The sequence below is a fragment of the Elgaria multicarinata genome, chromosome 2 (assembly GCF_023053635.1).
Source record: "Elgaria multicarinata webbii isolate HBS135686 ecotype San Diego chromosome 2, rElgMul1.1.pri, whole genome shotgun sequence".
Lineage (NCBI taxonomy): Eukaryota > Metazoa > Chordata > Lepidosauria > Squamata > Anguidae > Elgaria > Elgaria multicarinata.
Genome location: NC_086172.1, coordinates 80,727,565 through 80,751,749, shown reverse-complemented (window position 1 = coordinate 80,751,749; position 24,185 = coordinate 80,727,565). Strand labels below are relative to the sequence as shown.

Genomic DNA, 24,185 nt, shown 5'->3' with positions numbered 1-24,185 from the left:
ACTATGACAGGGCTATCAGTAAACTATCATAGCTTACTTAATGAACTATGATGTGGCCATGCTGGGTGGAGATGGTAGTCCAACTCATCTGGAGGACAGTAGATTGCTATTCCTGGTTTATTCAAATCCACAATAGCAGGAAGGTACAAAACCAGCAACCTAATAGTACAAACAGTGCTTTAACTTGGACCTGGGGGATCTGAACCAAATCTTAGCTCAGATAGTCTTGAACAAGGAGGACGCTGACTTTTGAACAGAACACTAGAATTGGTTCACCATATCCTGGCACAATTCTGCCCTCAACCCCCAACCCCCGAGCAACACTTCCCATACATGTATAAGCTCCTGCCATGTAATTGCAAAAACTTTGTACGCAGCAAGATCTTGATCTGGGACACTGCCAGGCCTGTAGGTTCAAGAGAAAATTTATGTATCTCATCTCAGTGTAAACAAACTACACAATGTATCATGCCATGCTTCTAGGACAGGGTAGTGGAAATAGGAGGCAGGCAGGGACAGGACAGAGGCTGCAAGTAGCTGCATGACCAAAAGTGGGAGTGCAGATATACAAAAGATCTCCAGGTGCTCCATATTCCTAGGAGAGAAGAGCCGACTGGTCTATTGTGAGACAATCTGCAAGCATTTTATTTTGATGTCTCTCAGATCCTAACTCTGCCGTGGCGTTCCACCATTCATCATTCCAATCTATGTGTTGAGGGCTAAGAGATCATGGAAACTGCTGGCAGATAGAAAAGACAGCAGTTTATGTAGAGTACAGAAGCCTTGCGGCTGCTTTTTTCCTTAGTGCCATTTGAATTATTTAATTAATTAATTAATTTAAAACATTTCTTGGCTGCCTCACAAGGCGGCTTACAACAATAAAATACCTAAAAATGGTTAAAATATTAAAAGCAATAAAAACATAAACAATAAAATACCGATTAAAAACAATAAAAGCCAACAATAAAACACACACAGCCTTGTGCTTCTTCTTGAAGCCATTCCAGACAATCAGAGTTATTCAGGCAACATGATGCCATTGTATCATCATGCAGTACATTGGTTTTAGCAATGTAACAATGCATAAAGCCAAATAAGAACAAGGCCAGGAAGGAGTGCCCTCCCTCTGAAAAGCCTTCCTGATGATGTCATGTAGCCAATCAGATTTCACTATGTCATGATGTCATGATGCCAAATTAAGAATGAGGGCAATGTTTCCTGTCCTCATTCTGAGTGGGCGAACATTTTCATTATCAAAACAAAAGGGGTGCATTTCATGGGCACGGAGGGGGGTTGTGAAATACATCCCACTGTTTCAGCTCAGCACTAAACCAATTGTATTTTAAATGGATGCTTAAACCTACATTCTCAGTTTTTCTTTTACACATCTAAAAATTACAGTCTGTATAGGATATTCTTGGTCAGGCTTTACAGTTTCTTTCCAAGACAAATCCTTGGCCTCAAGAAGCAGACAATGCTCAATATTAGTTTACTTACTTTGCCCCCTCTAAAGAAGGAAAACTTTGTGTGTTTATTACGCTGCTTAACTACACTATCCAGTGTAAACAAACTTTCATCCATTAACCTGTCATGTTTATATTTCTCAGTATAATCTACACTTCCTTCGCATTTATTTATTCTTAACAACTATTGTATACATTTGAAGCACAGCAAATTCTTTCCTAAAATCCAGAGAACAGGACAAACAAAAACATAAAGTATAATTGGACATTTTAAAAATAAAGTGGCACCCCCACACACACTTGTGACATTGTTGCCTGGTAAGTAGGCTGTCCGCTTACACACTGCCAAGAAAGAATTACAGCATGAAAAAAGACACAAATTTGCATAACATTTGCATATGCAAATCTATGTTTGGATGTAAATTTAGAAAGTTCAGCTATAATTTAAATAGAAATATGATGCATCTCACCATGGTGGTGAAGACTGATCAAGTCACCTATGTACCAGCTCAGCCTGTCGTCCAAGTGCTAACCATTGATGGGGCAACTTCCACGTCCCTGCAGCTTTCCCTTCCAATGGTTTTTTGACTTTTAACCAAACGTGGATGGGACAGCCCATCAAATAGAGGAAACCTTCAAGTATAGGACTCTCCAAAACAGGGGACTGTCCTCTAGAAAGTAGGAAATCTGGAAACCCTGCTGTTAAGTCAGTGAGTTTTTACGTAAGTTACCTATTAGCAGACAAAATTCTTAAGTTTCTTTGGTGGTGGCACAATTTCTGTAGCTACAGAGAAGACCATGAAGCAATTGGTGAAACAAATGGCTCAATATTTACTGTCCCAAAATTATCTTTGTGTGGGTTATTATGGGTTGCGGTTGTTGTTGTTGTTGTTGTTGTCATCCCCTAATATTGTATTACATTTCTGTTTCTATTCTTTTAAGTTGCAACTGTAACTGAATTGGTAACACTTTTCATTTTGGTCTATTGACTGTAAAATAAAATTGGTTGACAGCAAACACCTAAATCTTTGGGGTTGGGGGAACTCCCAGGCTTTACAAAAACCACCACAACAACGGCAATCTAGTAGCCAGATTCCAAGACCTGTTGTACCAGCAAATAAGTGCGTTGGATGAGGCCTAATACATGCCCTCTCATGGAACTGGACTATTCAGTACACTGCCTGAATTTAATAAATGTGTAACCCAGGACTAGGCAAGCTGGTGCCCCCCAGATGTTTTGAATTACAGTTCCCATAATCCCTGACTATTGGCCATTCTGTCTGGAGCTTTTGGGAGTTGGCAGTCCACAGCATCACCAGGTTGCCCACCCCTGGTGTAAGCAGTACTGATTTTATGCTTAGCATCTCCCACGCCTGAAGAAGCACAAGTTTCTAACATGGCTACAATCCAGTGGGAATTAAAAAGTCATTCCACAAGCCTCTGTGATGGTGTTGAGAATCCTGGTTCACATTGGCCCAGTTCAGATGTGATGACAAACCATTATTTATCACTTTCTGGTCTTACTAGCATCCTGCAAAAAGTCCCATGAGAAACTGATTGCGCCATTCACCAGTTTTGCAGAACATGGCAAAACTAAGAAAAGCCATGCTGATTCAGACCAAGGATCATCAAGTTCAACATTTGATTCACACAGTGGCCAATCAGCTGCTTGTGGGAAGCCCACAAGTAGGACATGAATGCAATAGCATTCTCCCACTCATGTTCCCTAGCAACTGGTATACAGAGCTGTACCACCTCCGATACTGGAGGTAGCACAGCGCCATCATGACTAGTACCCATGACCACTGTTGGTTATCACCTATTCTGTCAGTGCATCATAAAACATGTTGCTCTGCTATTATGAGAGCATTTCAGGTAGAAATACAGACTAAAATGTTCAAGATCAGGGCTCAGTCATACCTGTCCCAAGTAAAGAGCACAAGTGAATCAAACCAACTCTTCTAGAATTAAGAGCAGCAATAACACAAACATGAGGAACTTAGACTGGGCTGAAAATACTTTCTGCTGTACCCCAGGTAACATTGTCTGTTTTTGGTGCTGGAGATTCCCTGTGCCTACATTGATTCTGTGTTGGTAAGGATGAAGACCATGTTATTTAATTTTATCTTACGCCAAGCTAACTGGAGATTCATTCTCCAAACGTTCACAAGGGGAAAGCTGATATGGGAATTGTAATGCCATGCTAAGCATGTCCTGGATAGCATGTAACTGAGTAGGAATCCCTAAGATGTACAGAGCTAGGAACTGGACCTTTCAAAATGTGGCCACTGCAAGTGCAGCAAAGGGCGTGCGGTGGGGAGGGGGGAGGATTATCCTGAATTACACTTTCTGAATACTTTTGATTCACACCAGATCCACAGTATTGCAAGTGACAAATTCAGACAGATTCCTTAAGAGATAAACATTTGGTGGCACCACCACCACAAAATGAGTCTTTGTAATTATTAAAAATCTAAATATGAAGATCTTTGTGTACTCAACAGCACTGTCAACCCAGTTTTTGCATTTTCCATCCAGATTCAGTTCCAGGGCATATGATGACTTTAATCCTCTTCTTGATCCGAATTCAAAACCACTTTTTTACTTGTTATTATGTGAAATGTTTCCCCATCTGGAGTCTGATTTAACACTTATGGGCAGGATTGCTGTGACTGTTTTGCAGATGCTGCAAAATAAAGTTTCCTCCCAATTTTGTTCTTTGAATCAAACTGGCGTTAACATGTTTCAAAACCATGCTTGTTGGCATGGTTTGCTCTTGTCTTGCTCTTTTCAGGGTCCTAATACTAATGTCTATCATTTCCTCCTTACATATTTCTACTAGCAGCAACCTAAATAAGTTATCTGTTGTACACATCACAGATAAATATCTATATCTGTTGCTGAGTGAGTAGGGGAATCTTCTCCAAGGGGGTCAAGCACTGAAAAGAAGCAAAATCAGCTTTTATCACATTTTAAAATCAGTTCTTAACAAGGCTTGGGTAGAAATACCCCATGCTTTGTCTGCAGACATCAGCTCCAAGGAATTCTTGCCTCCATCCACTTCCCAAAAAAGAAGAATGCAGCAGTGGATTTGATCTCAGTGGGGAGGCCCAGTATAAATCACAGGGGTCACTAGACTGACAAATTAAGCCAGTGTCTGGAAATGAACTTGCTGATGAAAAATGTTAATTACTTCCACTTCGTTTTTCTTACTGGATGATACAGTGGAATTATTATTTAGATTCATTTGTAATGCTTCTCAAAGTTGTTGTTGTTTTTAGATTCCCCCACAAAAGAAAGAGAGCTTTCTATAGCTGAAACAGAAAAGAAGTTACCACTGTCCCTCAGAAGTACTGGCTATAATCACTTCGATGTATCCCTCAACTGATTCTTCAAAAGAACGGAAAAAAAGAAAGAAAGATCCAAATATCCCCAGTGTACTTAGGTATTTGTACATAATAAACACGCACATGGGGTAAAATGGGGAGAAACGTAGGTTTAAAACCCCAGACATCCTTACCACTAATATGCTGACCTATATTCTGCAGTAGAAACACCCAGGAATCCTTTTCTGTAACATGGCTGACTGTGTTCTACTGGGGCTGCCAAGGATAGGGAACTGGGTTACCAGCTGTCGGCTGCACACCACACACAAGTCTCTATGCATGAGATAATGGTAATATACAGTATGCTGAATTTGGCCTATATCTAAGGAAACACAAGCATGTTAAGAGTCCCTATTAAGCCCAGACTCTCTCTTTTCCATGCTCTGGTTAGCCTCCCATTTGTATGAAGCAAAGAACGAGCAAATTGAGGCATTCTCATCTCAGAATAATTGGTGCTCATGTAAAACGCAGCGGGTGACCCCAATGGATCATTGCCCAAGAGATCTCTGGCAGGGTTGCATCAACTCATGAGTCACAGAAAGAGGTGGTTTATGATTCCCGTACTTCTGAATTGTAAGATCCTTGTTGGACTGCCTTTCTAAGCTGAGAAAAATGTATATGTTGATGGAAAAGTGTAGGATGAGGCACCTGAGGATGAGGCTGAAGAGAAAGTTAGGTAGGCCAAAGCTACTTCAAACTGGCATGACTACTTTCCTGTTTTTCTAAATCATGCAAAACTGGACAACTCCTTTCAAAACTCTTTCTCTCTCTCTGTTCACTGTGAAAACACATCAATGTATCATCATCATTTTATTGAAAATACCTTGGTATTAGTCATGCTCACCTGGTATTTATCAGGATCAGCTCCTCCAGCTTGTGCTACAAAAAGCCCTGAACCATCTTCCAGCTCCATTTCGTCAGGAGAGCGCTCAAAACGGACCCGCTCAAATTCCTCACAGTCCATGTGGAGAACCACTTCCTCATCCTCCACGCTGATGGCAAAGCGAGTCCACTGATTAACCAGGGAAGGCACTGTGAATGTGGCAGCAGCATAGGAGTTCTGAGAGCCAGGCTCTGTGTAGTAGAAGATGATCTGTTGTTTCCCATCTTTTACCTCAGATAGCTTCACACCAACATAGATGATTGATTGGGAGGCATCCGTGATAGCGAAAAGCACGCCTGCTTTGTCAGTGGTGGGTTGCACATGGAACAAGAGTGAGAAGTCTCTGTAAAAAGGGCTAGGGAGGTGGTAACGTGCCACTTGTCCAGTGTTGGCATCCAGTCCAAACACAAAGCCAGGGCTGTTGTCTGGGCCATACACTTTGGTGATCTGGTCTGGTGGGGGATCCCCAATTAGCTCTAAGAGACCAACTTCTCTGCTGAAATTTTCTGTTAAGAAAAGAAAATGTGCATTTCAGAAACAAGCTAAGCATTTCTGCATGATCATGAATTTACTCATACTGTAGAACCTCCCAAAAATCACACAATGAGAAAGGATGTAGCCCAAACCCATATCCAAAGGCAGAAAACAACTGGGGTCCTGTATATAGTACCTAGCACTGCATTTTTTGCTCATTCACACAGACTCCAATTTCTCACTTGTAGTACTTTTATTTCTGAAGAAATGCTGGTGAGGCAAGTTTGTAATCTGTATATTATTGCAGAGGTAAGAGTGCACATTGACTATATTCAGTCTAGCTGTGTCTTCAGTTGTAAAGCTGAACAGAGTAGCTACTGCACAAAGAGATTAGGTCTTAGTACTAATAAGCAATGTGCTATAACGAGGATATCAACAATGTGATTGAGTGAGCTCAGTGCCACAATTCTCTAATTTAAGTCTTCTTGATCCTGAATGTTTTTAAGGGATAAAAATACTGTCTGCCTACAACATTTTGCTCCTAGTTCTTTGACTGTACTGCTACAAATACGTATTTGAGATTGTAATTCCAAAGTACACCACAAAACACATACTAGTGGGTCCTACACATACTAAACTGAGTTTGCATTAAAGACTATACATGCAGCAAGGCACAAGTGTCTGAGAATATGGAACACCCTCATGCTTCAATGCATAGAAAACCTGTGATTCTGCACCTGTGTGAACCAGTCTTCTCACTTTACTTCACATTTCAGATTTTCAGAACTGCTGTTCAATTTATCAAAAGAACAACAAGCCAAAGCAAAACTCCCAAGAAAACAACACAGTTCAACAATTCTGTCTCTATCTGGGAAACTTTCACTAGATGAATAAATATGCCACTGTAATACTTCATGGAGCAATTAGTCCTATTTCTAGTTCTATAATTATCAGCTTTGAAAATACAACTCTTTCTTTTGAGTTTGAACATCCATCTTATGATACCATTTGGATCATCCAGATAGAAAATCTTGGTAATGAGATTAAAATAGCAGAACAACACAGATGCAGCAGTTTAGCTGACCTATTTTATTTACCCTGAGGGGCTCCCTTACTTTTTTTTCAAATTCAAATTATAAACATTATAATTAAGTGACTTAATTATATGAAAAACAAATTCATTTGAAAGCAAAATCATCAACATTAAATGTCGGAATACAATACTAGTACAAAACCAAGCCTTCCATTCAGAAGTGAGCAGAGGTATAAAGACTACACAATAACATATACATACTGGGCTAAAGATGTAACATTAAATTATGGATTTTAATGTATTCAAGCTGTAGAGACTCATTTATGTATGTATGTATTTAATTATTGCATGTATACCCTGCCTTTTTTTTCCTCCAAGGACTCCAAAGTGGCAAACATAATCCTCCTGCTGCCCATTTGATCCTCACAACAACAACCCTGTGAGGTAGGTTGGGCTGAGAGACTGTGACTGTCCCAAAGGAAGTGAGCTTACATTGCTGAGTGGGGACTAGAACCCGGATTCCCTGACTTCCAGTCCAACAGTCTAGCCACTACAGCACACAGGCACATGCAGTGCTATCCTATGCATGTCTACTCAGAAGTAAGCCCCAGTGAATTCAGCAGGATGTTCACCCAGGTAAGTGTATATAGGATTGCAGACTTATTAAAAATGACATTATTTTTAATAGACAGTAAACTAATTCCTATTGCAGGCTAACAAACCAGTTTTGACAAATAATAAAGCAAAGTGTTTCATCACAGCCTTGTTCAAGTACAAATCCCATTAGTTTAAATGGGATTTGTTTTAATGCAATACTTTGTGGAACAGGATGGAAATCTTCATGACTCAATGTAGGTGGCAGACAGTGTGAAACCACTAAAGGCATATTTTACACAAACAGGAACCACAGTCAGTTCTGGCTACCTGATAGGTGTACCTGTTTCATAGTTCATTTGCAAACTCATATTCAGCACATGAACACAGTGTATTTTTATATGTAAAATATTTTACTTGTACACAAAATATATGAAGTATCACCTAGTGTATTGGAGAAGAGATCTATAATGGGTTCAGGTGAGCCCTTTGAGAGCTGCTGATTGGTCATCCAGCTGCCAATCTTCTCTCCTCCTCCCCTTTGCACTTCCTGAGTGCACAACTGAGAGGAGGAGCCTTACTGGTATACCTCACATCTATACTCACATTCACTTTCTTTAGCTGTCAATGATCACAATCTGAACATAAGTCAGCAGTGCAACTCACAGCCATTAGAAGGGCTATTCTTTCTATATTCGAGGGAACAACAACCACTTTTCTAAGGTAATGCCTGCTGCGACATGTGAAATCATTTCATTCACACTGTACTTTAGAACAGCCTTCCCAAAGCCCAAGCTGGTGGAGGATAATGGAAGTGGTAGTACAACACATCTCGGGGATGGAGGGGGGAGAGCACCAGGATGGGGAAGGCCGCTTTAGAAAATATGCTTTTTCTTTAGATACTTTTCTCCCATAAGCAAATATAATGAGACTCAAAAATCAATTAAAAAACTATAACTCATACGACCAATCAACAAACTTTTCTTTGATGAGCTGACAGCCCTATAAAATGCACAGCCCCTGCAAAATGCACATGATGGTTGCCCATCAATTCAGGGCACATGATGTAGCTACCTTGCTGAACCTATGCAAGGTGTAGGTCAGGTAAGTGCCTGGATAGGCGACTCCATGGGAACCCACCCACTCACTCACTCCCATGTATGCTGCGTTGAGTTCCATGATGTAAGTAAGGTGGAACATAAATATATTAAAATAAATTATTGAAAGACACATTATTGCAGGAGAATGTGCCCATTTATTCACATGTGCCATTCACAACTGGTGATACTTCTCTGACTGTTATCTGCCCTGACATTCTCTTGTCCAAAGGTTCACAAATAAATAAAGCCAGCAATACTTCAGAAAAATGCAAATTTAAAAAGACAGCTGAACAGTCTTTCCTCATTCAAGGCAGCTATTTACATTTTAATTAGATTACTGATAGGGTTTAAATACATAATCCAACCCATGACAAGCTCCTTTTCTTTAAAGCAATTCAAATAATACACCCAGTGTACAGACTGTCTACAGGCCCATGCTCAGACATTTTGGGATGATGGGAGAAGGACCCATTATGGGAGTCAATACAAAACATCAAAAATCTACAAGTAGCCTAATACGTTGAAAATAAAATTGTTTAATTTTAATCATTTCAATAAAAATGAAATTTAAAAGTATTAACATTAGATGTGCGAAAGAGTCTTTGTGCTCATCAGTTTTTCCAATGAGTTCACACTTGTTCCCTGAGCTTATTTCTGTCTGAGGGCAAAGCTAGGGTGACCATATAGAAAGGAGGACAGGGCTCTTGTATCGTTAACAATTGTGTAGAAAAGGGATTTTCAGCAGGGGTCATTTGTATGCATGCAGCACCTGTAGGGATTCCCTCTTCATCACAACTATTAAAGCTGCAGGAGCTATACTACAGGGACCAGTTACAAAAGAAGGCAGGACTCCTGCAGCCTTAACTGGAGGGAATTTCACAAGGTGATGTATGCATACAAATGACACCTGCTGAAATTCCCTTTTCTTCACAATTGTTAAAGATACAAGAGTCCTGTCCTCCTTTCCATATGGTCACTCTAGGCAAAGCTACATGTTTATGAAGGAACCCTGTGTTTGTCTCATAACGTGAATGTGGGGGGTGGAATTTTCAGGGAGAAATTGATAGCTGGGAGGGGGTGCTTAACCCTTCCCCCACCTGCCAGTTCCTTCAATCACCTTCAGTCCACTTTTAAGCTGTTAGAGCTCAGAGTCTAGACATTAAACCTGGCTGGTGGGGTGGGGAGAATAACTCCAGTGGGGCATTTGTATGAGATGACTAGTAAGAATGATTAAATACCTCCTCTTGCCTTCTGATCTCCCCTATATATACCCCTTAACATTGCTTTGGCAAATATAGGTTTGGAGGCATTCACCTACAACATGCGAAATGCTAAACTGCGTAGTGGACATGGATGAGTGCACATAGCACATCCCTGGCTACATCATAGATATTCACATAGATCTGAATAGGGCTCTGTAACTGCATTGAACTGAATGCGCTTGCAGTTCACAAACACTGCCTAGCTCAGCCAGGTGTGTGGGGATGCTGAAGGACAGGGCTTAGTTCATGCTCGTATCCCCTACACTGATTAGCTCTACTCATATGTAGGCAAACGCTCACATAGGGACAGACAGACAGACAGATAGATAGCAATAAAAGCAGCAGTGAAAGCTATCAAACGTTTAAAGCCTAGAAAAATAAAACATGTTTGCCTGATGCTTAAAGGACAGCAATCTGCACCTGGTCCCCCTGAATGCCACCAAGACGTCCTTCTCTCCAGTCACCACCACCTCACCTCAGACAGTGGTGGTACCTGGAAGAGAGTGTCTGAAGAAGATAATACATGGGCAGATTGAGATAGGAGCAGGCATTCCTTCATGTAACTGGATTCCCAGGCCATATAAGGCTTTAAAATGACAAGTGCCAGAACCTTGAATAGTGCTTGGAAACAGACTGGGGCCAGATCTACAATAACACTTTAAAAATGGTTTGAAACGGTATATGGAGCGTGTCCTGGGCCTGAACAGTTGTCCAAACTATTATAAACCATTATAAAGCAGTAATGTAGATCCGGGCTGAAGTTCTTTAAGTACTGCCAAGATCTGTTCCTAAGGACCGTTCCCAGTATGTACCCTACTGACTATATTTGAAACTACAGTAACTGCAGTTTCCAAGTCTGTGGCAAACATCCACATACAACATGCTACAGCAGTCAAGGTAATATCTAATTCTTCCCTAAGCAATTGTGCTGACCACTCCCTGCTCTTTGTTTCTTATATTTCCATCATATAAAAAAGTAAAGCTGAAAACTCAGAGGGAAGGGCCAGGAATATCTCTGAGGGGACCAGTCTCCCCATAACCTCTTCCCCTTGCAACTGCAACCCTGGCTGCTGCTAGCACTTCATTTTGACAACTGTGTTATCAAAGGCAATTGTTCAAAATCTTTACTCAGATGGTTCCCCATTCCACAGGGATATATAATTTTCCTAATTTTCAAGGCGTGCATGGAAAATACCATAACATCAGCATCTGTTGCTTTCTGGCAGTGGCTGGACAATAGGGACTAATTTGCACCAACAACTGGATGCTCTGCTTCGATTTGTATTATTTGGATGCGGGGAAGGGGGGATTCTTCCTGAAGCCCGACTGGAACTCCCTGCAGCAAGTCTCTTGTGGCTCTGCTGAGAGCTTATGTTGGAAAGCTCGTCCTGAGAAAGTGAACTCAGCAAAGACTGCTTCCCTTTCTGTTCTAACCCCAAGAGAACTGAGCCAGGCAGTGCCTTTTTATCCATTCATTTAAAAAGGGTGAGGTAGGTGTGTGTGTGTGTGTGTGTGTGTGTGTGTGTGTGTGTGTGTGTGTGTGTGTGTTGAGGATTCACATAGATACCATGAAAGAGATTCTGCCAATGCTGGGAGATAGTATAATTTAGCCTACCCCAATCTGGTGCCCTCCAGATGTGTTAGATTGCAACTACCATCATCCCCAGCCACCATAGTTCAGTCTTTGGGGACGGTTGGAACAGTCATGTGCATAGCTGAACCATCTGCTAAATTGAAAACACAAGCACACACACTAAGAAGTCAATTAAAGCAAGCGAAACTTTGCTACATGCACCTGGTGTTGCACATCGTAACATTCAAACCCCAACATAACTTTTCAATTCCACTTGCATTTGAACAGATCCAAGCACAGAACCAAACATCCACTCACATGAAATAGGCTTAAAACCCTTTTGCACAATACAAAAAAGAGAAGTTGCTCCATAATATTTGAAATATAAATAGCTGGGAGCTTGACAAGGTGCTTGCTTCCATTTGCAGGCATGCACTGCAAATACCTTTTTGGGTATCACATGAGAAGATTCTCAAAAAAACTGACATCCTCCAAAATCATCACTTCCCTGAGCAGTTCACAGCCCTTTTGCTTATGCTCCAGGGAAAGTTTTTCCAAGTGAAGTACACAGATGTGAAAAACGTCTGTGGCAAGCACAGCAGATTCCAGCTAGGAGAGGCAGACGTTGGGCGAACTATCAAGTTCAGTGGTCTATTCTTAATGCTGACCTTGTGTCAACTTTATGTAAGTTTATTTGTAAGATGAGGTAGAGATCAGGTTTTTACAGCAGGAAAACATTGCACTGCTCAAGCACAAAGCCGGGCAAGTACTGTATATGAGAATATGAATGACAATTAGCAGAAAGAAGAATGTGACTCATATTTTTCATTCACCCACCCACAACTTCATTCCCATGTACATGGACTACAGTCATCCTGAACTGAAAACTTTTCCTGGCTGCACTTTCACGAAGTTTGTGGGACACCTGGCAATGCAACAGGATGACAAACCCCAACAGGATATGAGGGGGGGGGAGGGAGAGAAAGAAAGAGACAGAGAGGGGGGAAGCCTAAGCCCCTTTCATCATCAGCATGTGGCTCCTGACTGCTGGCTATGAATGAGCGTTTTCTGCCCCACCCACTTATGCTATCCCCTTCTCCTCTGGGGCGACCACAAGGAGGAGTTTGGAAGCTTTTGTTTCCATTGTAAATTAACTCACCACCTTACCACGTTATCAATCATAACTATGGTAAGTGCAAGAAGCCATCTTCAAACCATGGTTTCTGGGTTGGTTCCATACTTGCCCTTGTATAAACAGAAAGGCTCTGTACATTTGTGGAAGGGACAAGACACAGCAGAACAGGGTAGAAGGCATTTTCACTGATCCCCCTCCCCACTTTAGTAGAGATGTGAAGGCCCAGAAAAAAACCAGAAAAATTCAGGGGGAAACTGGGTTTTTTCCGAAGCCTCTTTTGGTTTTTTTCCGAAAAATTGGAAAAATTGAAAAACAGATTATGGGATGTTTTATTTTAGCATGACGAATAAAATGTTTAAGACAAGGTGTTCAGATATTTACTTCTCCAAATGATTTCTAAAAACTGTACAGTATCAGATTATTACAATGTCTGTGCACCAAGGACAAACAAGTCCTAGGTTGCAAACTGAGACTACAACTCTCAAATGCAAGAGCAAGATGCATTTCTGCCTCTAGGAGGCACTGCCACTGAAGCAGAGTCTGGAACTAATAGTGATAGCTATAGGTCAGAAAATGAGTCAGATTAAATTTCATGCATATTAATTGAACCTTGGTTCCCCCTTTTTTCTCAGTTCTTTTTTTGGGAATGGGTGCTTTATGTCTTGACATTGGAAGACTAGAGGAAACATAAATAATTTTCTTTGTTACTAATGTTGGTGGTTTCTTCTGTTGTTGTTTTAAATTGATTTTTTGCCTGCTCATAAACTGGCAGAACAAAAGAAGTTCCTTACAGTTCAGGTGTTCCCAACAGTTCAGGAGCTTGTAGTTCCATTTGTTACCAAAAAAAAGTTAAAAAGTAAATTAAATTTGTAATAATTGTTTGAATACACTGTACTTTTAATATAACAAACGTAATAATTTTATGCCAAACCAACTAGGACATAATTACATTTTATGTTGCTAAAATAATAAAGTGACTTTCAATCTCTAAAAAGATCTAATATTGCATTATTTCATTTTTTCCGAAAATTACCAGTTTTTCCCCGGAAAAAACGGGGGGGGGGGGAGTTTTTTTTCCATAGCTTCAAAATTTCTGGAAATTTTACATCTCTACACTTTAGCCCCCAGAGCTACCTCACATGCTATTCCGGAAGGTCCCCCAACCACCAGAGCTTGTTTTTGGGGGGCATAAGGGGCTACTGGGGAAATCTCTTCCTCGTCCCTTCCTCTGGCAGGAGTGTTCCATGAGCGGAACTCTGCTCATGGGAAGTCTGGCTCCAACCCTACGAAGCTGGCATGTTCCAATTAACTAAGACTGACTGCAGTTTACAGTGTGGAGGGCACTGTAAACTGCAGTTAATCTAAAGTGAAAGTGGGCGTTTTCCATCTCCTTCTCACAGCTACACTGGAGGAGAGGGAGCACACAAGCCTGAGTGGGGCGGCTAAGCTCATTTTTGGAATGCTAAACCAAATGGAAATATAAAGTGCAAAACAGCACTTAGTCTACAACCTTCTACACTCTAACTTGGGAATAAGCTATACTGAACCCGGTGGAGTTTACTGGCCTTAAGTCCAGTCCCAGTGGGATTTAAATGTGCAATGAGAAAGACTTTAAAAGTTGAATGTGACCACGCTAAGCCCAAACCCACAACACTCTTCACTTATAAGACACTCCTAGTAATACAAATTCCCATCCTCTGCTTCATGGGAAAGTCTCCTACATCATCATTCCATGCCTCCCAATTTCATTGTACATTTTTACATTTTGAATGGAAATGGATGTAATTATAAAGAACAGTTTACAGAGTTTCTCTCAAGGCATGTTGGACTTTTCTTAACCAGAAAGGATTCTCTTACCAGCCCCAGCAGAACATCTGGCGATGTGCATGCTGACCTCACAATAAATTCTTATTTTTCTGGCATTGTTCTACATCTCCTCTCAGTCACCCACACAGTGGGTGAGATTTTTTTCCTAACACATGTCAGCTCTTCAAGCTGGAGCCAACTAGTGCAAATAAGCTCCTTCACTATGTGAAACATTTTAACTCAAAATGTTGTTATAAAAATTCTATCCTTTAATTACATGTATTTTCGAGAAGTTGAACATAATCGGGGGGGGGGGGGGGGAGTGCTAAAAAACCCTGAACACAATTTCAAGGACAAAGAGTGTGAATAGGTAGGATGGAGTAGAAGGGGACAAAAATGTAAACCGAAAGGGTCCTCAAATCTGAAAAGCCAGAACTGACTACTAAGCTAAATGTTGATATAGGGCTCAAAGAAAGGATTAAATCTAGTAACAAAACTAAAACAGGTAGAAAAACTTCAGAAGTAAAAACAGTGATGACTTTCCCGAGTACTTTGGTGCAAATATGGGAACAAGCTTTGTTTCCCACATTTGTAAAAGAATCCAGGGTCGAGGGAAAGAAACATTATTTTGTACAGCTTGATCCAAATCCAGACTTGTGGGGAAAATAACATTTAGAAGCTGTATTAATTGAACCATTGTGGGAGAGGTTTTCTTGTGCAGCAAAAGGTCACCAAAGGCCATTGCGTTTTTAGAAGCCTCCCTATATTCTGGGAGAAAATGCCACATTAAAAGAGCTCATTTTGCACTATATAAACTAAGCAATACTATGCTGCGTGCATGGGGGATATCGCAGGCCAAGAAGCAAGTATTCCCTTTAGCAATGCCACCTGCAGCAGAAACACTTTGTGACCTTTGAGAAAAACATTAACTACAGTACCTAAACTCATTGATTTATAGGCAAACAAACTGACCCAGTCTTGCGTGCATTTGCATGTTATTGTACGCACAAGCTGCATAATCTCCAGAAGACATTAACTTAGCAAACCTAAAATGTGCTTGGCTAGTAAAAATCAGACACATGGTGGGTGTTTTTATAAAACGTTGGCAGAGATGAGGAAAAGCTGAAGCCAATAAAAAAACATTCTTTTTCGCTGAAAAATTAAGACAGTGAAAATTAGACCATTTCTTCTTCAAATGAACAAACAAACCCTCATTCTTTCAAGTGTATAAAATGTTGTTGTTTGGCCTCTGCAGATGTTATGTTTGGATCCATAGGGTGCTCAAAACCCTACAGAAGAGCAACTTCTGAGATAACAGATAAAATGTGCAGTCAACAATCTTTCACTCCCACGCTTGAGTAAGTAACATAAAGGGAGGCTGTCAGGCCTACATCCCACAGGAAATAGCACAGGGACACCCCACACGACTCCAGGACCGTGCTCCTTTCTGACCCTGACCAGTGCTTACACTGTGAACAAAGATAACCCTGTATCTGCTATGACTCACACACTGCCACCAGGAAGATTAATGGCTCCCAAGGGATGAGCAGTCAAAAGGAGATTACCAGATGCTCCCCCCCTTCCCTCTTTATATACAGCAAATTTTAGAAAGTGCCCCACAGTAGACGTCATAGCAATGGCCAGCCAGTACTCTTCCACCATACAGACAACTTTAGAACAAGGGATGGCTCACATGACCGCTTTGACCCTTTTACTGTGAGAAGATCAGTCTATCTAACCCAGAACTCTCTGCACTGTGGGATGATTGAGAAGAGATCCTGGCCCTCCTCTGTGTGACAACCTTTCAAGTATTTGAACAGTGCTAGCATGTCTCTTCTCAGTCTTCTCTTCTCAAGGCTAAACATGCCCAGTTCTTTCAGTCTCTCCTCATAGGGCTTTGTTTCCAGACCCAAGATCATCCTCGTTGCCCTCCTCTGAACCCCCTCCAACTTATCTGCATCCTTCTTGAAGTGTGGTGCTCAGAATTGGACACAATACTCAAGATGAGGCCTAACCAGTGCTGAATAGAGAGGAATCAGTACCTCATGGGACTTGGAAGCTACACTTCTATTAATGCAACACAAAATAGCATTTGCTTTTTTTGCTGCCGCATCACACTGTTGGCTCATGTTCAGCTTGTGATCCACAATTCCAAGATCCTTCTCGTGTGTAGTATTGCTGAGCCAAGTATCCCCCAACTTTAAAAGGCAGTTTACAAAGCAATATAAAACAATGCACATAGTGCACAATATTAAAATGTAATGGCACTGAAACAAGCAAAGCAAATTAGGTAGCAGGTAAAACAATAGATAAAAGGATCTGCAAATGGATTTCATCGGGCAACTAAAAAATAGCAATGACGGCAGCAGGCAAACACAGAGCTCTATAACTAAAAGCCACCATAGAAAAAACCCTCTCTCCAAATTTTAATGTGGTGGATTATGTGATAAAGCTGCCTCAAGTTGTAATCAGCCTTGTGAACATTCCAACACTTATCTAGCACAATCCAAGGAATCTTTTAAGAAAAGGGATTGAACCAGAACGTTTTGCGAAGATGTCTGGTCACCAATGCCCTTGACACCCATATTACTATCACAGTGGAACAACTGCATGAGGGAACAAGGTGCCAATTAACGTTGCACCTAAAAACTCAAATTTGACAATTGTTACACAGAAAGGGGAAATGAAGATATGTAGTTTATTCCTAATCTCAGTTTATGAACAAATGTGCATTATACAGTAATTACAATTATTGTTTCCAGCTTTAATTCACAGCCCTGAGGCCTAGAACTAAAAAGAATTACAATTTCAAGCCCCCGGGAAGTAGGGCTTTTAGAGAGATGACTTTGCTATCACAAGAGGCAGAAAGGCAAAAGACCGGGCCCTGCCCTATCCTGTTCCGCCTTTAGAAACTCACTCCATTTGGTTTACTTCTCCCCCCTCTTCCCCACCTTTTCTAAGCCCTTCCAGTGCAATCAAGTGTTATGAGAAAATCCTGTGAAGAGGGGAAGCCAAAAAGCAAACAGGGAGTTTCCTTGGAAGGCATCCAGGTCAATGCAATGTATCCAGTGTCAGTTTCCATTTAGGGCTCTATCCATGATGGCTGACACAACTCTTACATGAAGTTTAGGAAGATTAGGTTTTCAAATGAAATAAATAGCTGTGTTTCAGTAGAGGTCTATCGCCAGAGAAACTGAGGCAGGGGGATAACCACTTATGGGGAGTAAGGCCCTTAATGCTTGAAGTCTCATACTACAGATACACATCCTAGAATACTCTGTTTGCTTAAGCAATATAATGGAGGTTGAGGTGGTTCCATGTACAACACACACACACACACACACACACACACACACACACACTCACACACACACTCATGTGCCATAGCCTATGTTACTTATATAAAAGGCATTGCATCTCGTTCACTGTGTGGGCACCTCAAATCTGATACAGAACTTTTGCTGCTGATGGTGATTTTGCAAAATTAGCAACTAAGCAAATGTAAAACAGAATTCTTTGTTTCAAAAACGTGTGGTTGTGTGTGGTGCCAGTGGTGGAGGGAGTGCACAGGAACATTGGGTTCAGCGGATAAGCACACTGCACTCTACGAAACAGATTGCACACATTGCATTCATGTCCAGACCCGACCAAAAGGATATTTTTCCCCCTCGGATTGCTGACTACAATAGTGTATTATACTATATCCTCTTGACAGCTGTAAAAATTACAAGGTATGAATGCCAGCAAGTTTGGGACGTGATGCAAATGTTATGCCCTGAACTGGTGCCATTAAAAGAAAGAGAAAGAAGTACCAGATGTTTCAAATTATGAAGCTGATGAAATTCTTGTCCATACTCCTTAAGGAAGAGAAACAATTAAGAAAACCTCTTCAGTGCATATCTCTAACATTAAGGGGGGAAAGGGGGAGGTTACTTACCTATAACTGATGTTCTTTGAGGGCACAATCCCACATGTGGATTCTGTGCCTATACAGTGCCAACTCTAGGAACATCCTAGTGCTCTCAAGTAAGGGAGCTTCCACCTCTTGAGAGGATAACTTTGGCTATCTGCACATACATCAAAGGATGTGGAGAGCACTTTCTGGCTCTGTTGCTACTGCAACAAGGTATTAACTCCAGAGAGAAAGCGATGCCTGCAGTGGCACAGGAGAGCAAGTGCACAGGTGACCACTTAAAGAGCATCACTGCAGGTAAGCAACCTGATTTTCTTCTGTGCATTCATACATCTGGCTGATTGATTAGATAGCTGGCCTATGTGGAAGAGGGTTCTGGTGGAAAGAACCAAATGCTACATGTCCAACACAAAGTTTTAACAGGCGGTAAAAATGGTAGACCAAGTAGCCACCCTGTAGAGCTCAATAACGGAAATGCCAATTGAAAGGACAAAGGAAGTGGTCATGTTCCCACATAAATGACCTTTCATTCCATCTACAACAAGGGAAGGCTACAACAACTGGGATTGTTTAGCTTGGGGGGAAAGGTGAGTAAAGGGAGACATGATAAAGGTCTACCAAATTATGCATGATGTGGAGAAGGTGGATAGGGAGACATTTTTCTCCCCCTCTCATAATGTTAGAACTGGGTTCATCCCATGAAGCTGTTTGGTGGGAGATTCAGGACAGATAAAAGGAAGGACTTTTTCACACAGCACATAGTTAAACTATGGAATTCACTTCCACAAGTTGTAATGATGGCCACCAATTTGGATGCCTTTAAAAAGGGATTGGACAAATTGATGGAGAATAAAGCGTTCCATGACTACTAGTCCTGAGGGCTATGTGCTACCACCAGTATCCGAGAAACTATGCCAATGTACAGCAGTTGTTGAGGAACATGGGTGGGAGGGTGCTATTGCACTCAAGTCTTGCTTGTGGGACCCTGTCAACAGCTGTTTGGCCAAGGTGAGGGCTGAATGCTGGACTAATCTTGGTCTGTTCTAGCACACTGTTCTTATATTCTTAAGTTGCTTTGCCATTTCATAGCAAATAGCCATTGCAGGTAGTAGAGGATATGCAAACCCCTCCAAGGACAGTATAATTGACCAAGAGAATGGTTGTCCATTGTGAAAGGTCCTGTTCTTTTCAAGTAATAGGTGAATGCTCTGTGAACATAAAAATTATACAGAACTTATCCACTATTGTCCTGTGAATTATGGGGAGAACAAGACAGACAATATCTTGGCTAACACGAAAATCAGAAAGAATTCTGAAATAGTGCAGTTTCATTCCTGTGGAATTGTGCAATTGCAGAATTGTGAGTACGTGTGTATGAAATAAATGGCATAGACCAGTGGTCTTCAAATGGGAACTGAGACCCACCTCAGACTCCCAAACTGCAACATGGGACTCACTTTCACAATTTCACAATTGCCCAACATGACAGCAACAGCTTTGCCGCGACCTATCTGATCTTGTGACCCACTTTTGGGTCGCGACCCACCACTTGAAGACCAATGGCATAGTTTAGGTTACCTCCTGGCACAAAGTTGTTTCTTTTTACTTTAATATTTATTTTATGTTTTTCTTCCAGTAGCATTCCAGCAGAATGGACATTTTTAAAACAAGAAAAACAAATTACTCCTACCAGGGATTTTAAAATCAGAAAAAAATGTGTACTTAATCACTCCTTCCACAATATAACCAATTTTAAAATGCCTGTACCCGGATTTATTAATTTTCCTTCATTCAGAATCACAATTACACTCTTGCATGAAGGTTATATTTTTTTAAAAAAATAGAGGACATCCTCTATTTGGAGATGTCCTTTATTTGTAGGGCTATCCAATCCATGTCTAGTTTAATGATAAAGCACCTTAAGAATAGAGAGAGCAGGGCCATTGGAATTGTTCAGCAAGACTTAGCACCTGGTCATCAAATTGAGCAGCGGGCACACAGGGCAGGTCATTCCCCACGACACCTGTAATTTTGCATACATGAGGGCCTTATGGCCACAATATACAAAAAGTTTAATTTCCGGAAGAAGAGGAGCTGCCATTTTAAAAGAAAATGGCAACTCCTTCAAAGACAGTGACGGCTGCAGGCACTCTTCTGACAGGTCCAGGACTCCAGATAAGGAGGAGGCTTGTGAAGCTGGGCAGGCAGCTGTCCAGATCGGTTCAAAGCAATCCAAAGCACTTCAGACTAATCCTGACCTGCTTCAGGCTGAATCAGGCCAATCCTGACTCACTTTGGAACCGGTCCGATTCACTTCAATTAGGAATTCGGATGCACAGCCCTACTACTGAAGCAGTGCACAGCCCTACTACAGATTGCCAAACTCTCTGCTGAACCTTTTATGTCCATATGGCAAACTAGTAACAAGATATATAATTGTGAGTAGCACAATCCTTTCTGATTTCTTCCAGATCCATGATGAATTTTGTGAATGTCCACAAACATACACCAGTGAATATGTGCAGTCACACAAATTAGGTGTATTATCAGATAAGTGGAGCATAAATCATGGACTGCTGGCATCCACATTTTGTCCACCATTGTCACCACTAATATGTGGATACTGACTTTCATCACATTCCAGACATTCAAGGTAACATATGTATGAACCTGGATGGTGTGTGTGTGTGTATTCGCCTAAGTTGCATGTTATTGTATTCATGCTTTTTAATATGTGTGCTTAAATTGCACACTTTTATTTTGAAGAAAAAACACTGGCAGGGCCTTTGATCCACAATGTGCTCTACATCTGGATCAGGGCACTACAACCTTTTTTCTACAGAACAGAATTGCCCAGTATAAGTTCACTTTTCAAAAAGCATGGATAATGTAATGTGTAGTTTGACCCTCAGAGAAAAGTCTATTTGCTCCCAACACCCCAGCCTAGCAATCACATATGCCTTCCTGGAAAGGCCTGTTTAACTTCTCTACGGCTTGAGTTAAAGCAACATGTGAGTGCATCAACATTATGGAATAGTCAAACACCCTCCCCCACCCCCAGTTTTGTTTTGTTTTTTGTTTTTGTATATTGGGCATCCTTGAGATACAAAGAGCTTCTTCTTGGTGCAGTCTTAACTCAAACTACTGAAAAGAGTGAAACTGAAAACATTGTGCATCATATAAAAGAGGCCCACACATTTTCAATATCTCCAAGTAGCTCCACTAATTAATACATATTAATATGGATTCTCTATTGTGTCTGTGTTTGTGTGTGTACACTGTATATACATATACACAGGCACACTTGGGAGTTGCTAAATGCCAACACTTTAAATTCTAGAGGGATTTATTGGGGGAAGGGAGACAAAAAGCAACTACTTTTAAGGCCCCTTAACATGGTTTATATTGCCTTCAAGTTTCTAGTCCTTACATTTAAAGCACTTCCAGTCTGCCACTGAATATCTCCATCTTGTACCCATTCTTGCTCCCTCTGCTCAACTCATCTGGTATCAGTCCCCTTCATCTGTCTTTCATTTGTGCCATGTAACTCCTGTCACTAGCTGGTTTTATTGTTTTAAATATTTATTATTATTGTTGTTGTTGTTACCATATTATTAGTAGTAGTAGTAGTAGATTTTTATACTACTGCTGGTTTTTCCGCTGGTTTTACATTGCAGCTTTAAACTTGTAGAAGTTTTATATTATTTTTATCATATTTATATTATTTTATTTCATACACACGTTTTCTGTTTTAACTCTTGTGAATCATGTAGAGAATTTCAGCTATTGGGTGGTATAGAAGTATCATAAATAAATACATAGCACAGCATAGCCCACGGGCTCAAGTTACAGGAAGCTAGATTCTGGCTGGCCATCAGGAAAAACTTCCTGACTGTTAGAGCAGTACGACAATGGAATCAGTTACCTAGGGAGGTTGTGGGCTCTCCCACACTAGAGGCATTCAAGAGGCAGCTGGACAAGCATCTGTCAGGGATGCTTTAGGGTGGATTCCTGCATTGAGCAGGGGGTTGGACTCAATGGCCTTATAGGTCCCTTCCAACTCTACTATTCTATGATTCCCTGTAGTGATCAAGCCACTTCTCTCTCTTCCTTCAAGAACAACTGATTAAATATCCTAGAACTTTTCTACACAAGGCACTTATTGTATGTTTATGAGTTCCTTAGACCACTTATGACCTTCTAGCTACACTTTTGTTTGTAAACAGTACTTTTGGTGTGTGTGTGTGTGTTTAAAGAGCATGGGAAATGGGGTGTTATTTCTGAAAGCGGAAGAAAATGCTTTCCACTTTTGTATTTGTGCTATTCTGCTATACCAAAGTGGCACCTAGAGGTTACGTGGCAGAAAAGCAGGAAAGGAAACACTCCTCGTGTAGTACTCTGATTTCAATTCTGCGATGCAACCTAAAGTAGATGCAGCGGATTAACAGCCTTGTGTAGAAATGTTCCTAGTCTTAGGCTATAACTCATACATATAAACACTGAGAAGCGGGTGGTGTTGGTGGTGCCCTTGTCTTTTAAAAACACATGTGAGTGGATACCTGGCCTACTCCTAGTCACAACTCCCCTTGCTCATGTCTCACTTGAAAAGGCATACATATATTTGGTATTTGACTATGCCCACCCAAGTACAAGAGCTAGCACAGAGGCAGCCTTCAGTAGTACTGCTACCACCGCACACACAAACCAGTCTTTACTACTCATTGTAAACCCTTCATTTCTCCGAACTTCCCATTCTTGCCTAGCTTGTCAACTGATAGGTCAGAACCACTACTGACCCATTGACTGCTCTAAGGTGGGTTGCACCAGCAGCACTACCACCATCCAAATAGATGACAAAAGAAAAATGAAGAAGTGGATTGAGGGTTAAAGACCATTGGTTTATCTAATGTAGATTGTAAGCCCTTTGGACAAGAACAATGGTATTTCTGGTCCCTGTGCAATATACCCAAGCACAGTACTGCTGCTGCTGTACATAGGAAGAGGAGAAAGAGAAAGAAAACAGTTTTCTGTTCTTTCTACTACACACACTGATTAAAGCTTCCCCCCATCCTGCCCTGTCGCATTCTCATCAAGCATAGCAGCCTCCCCCAACCAGGTAGTAGTAGTTGGACTACAACTCCCAGCATCCCTGAGCAATAGCCATGCTGGCTGCGGCTGATATGCATTGAAATCCAAAACATCTGGAGGAGACTACGTTGGGGACGGCTGAAACACAGTGTAGAATAAAACACAATGACCCCATGCTCTAAAACAACCCCAACCTCACCAAGAACATTTTGACCATAGTCAGCAACCTTTGGAAGATATTGATCCACACACAAAAAGCAACATTTTGTCACTACAATCAGAAAAGAATGGAGTAATAGTCAACGAATGCTCAGCACTGAGCAAAAATGTACTGAGCAAAAAATGTACTGAGCAAAAACCATCATCTTCATTGAGAAAAGAGATCAATCTCTCTCAGGTTGGGTCAAGCAGAACCTTTGTAAGAATCACTCTAAGGGGTGAGGTGCTTTTTTGATTACTCCCTTTCACTACATGG

At 41.1% G+C, this 24,185-nt stretch overlaps 1 protein-coding gene across 3 annotated transcripts in view; it reads right to left on the bottom strand.

Moving 5' to 3' along the window:
- Nucleotides 1-24,185, bottom strand: part of COL18A1 (collagen type XVIII alpha 1 chain) — a 185,264-nt gene that overhangs the window by 59,161 nt on the left and 101,918 nt on the right. For all 3 annotated transcript variants that reach the window (XM_063116969.1, XM_063116967.1, XM_063116968.1), the window contains one exon: nucleotides 5,694-6,238. In XM_063116969.1, coding sequence (XP_062973039.1) covers nucleotides 5,694-6,238 — 545 coding nt within the window. The remainder of the gene's footprint in view (nucleotides 1-5,693; nucleotides 6,239-24,185) is intronic.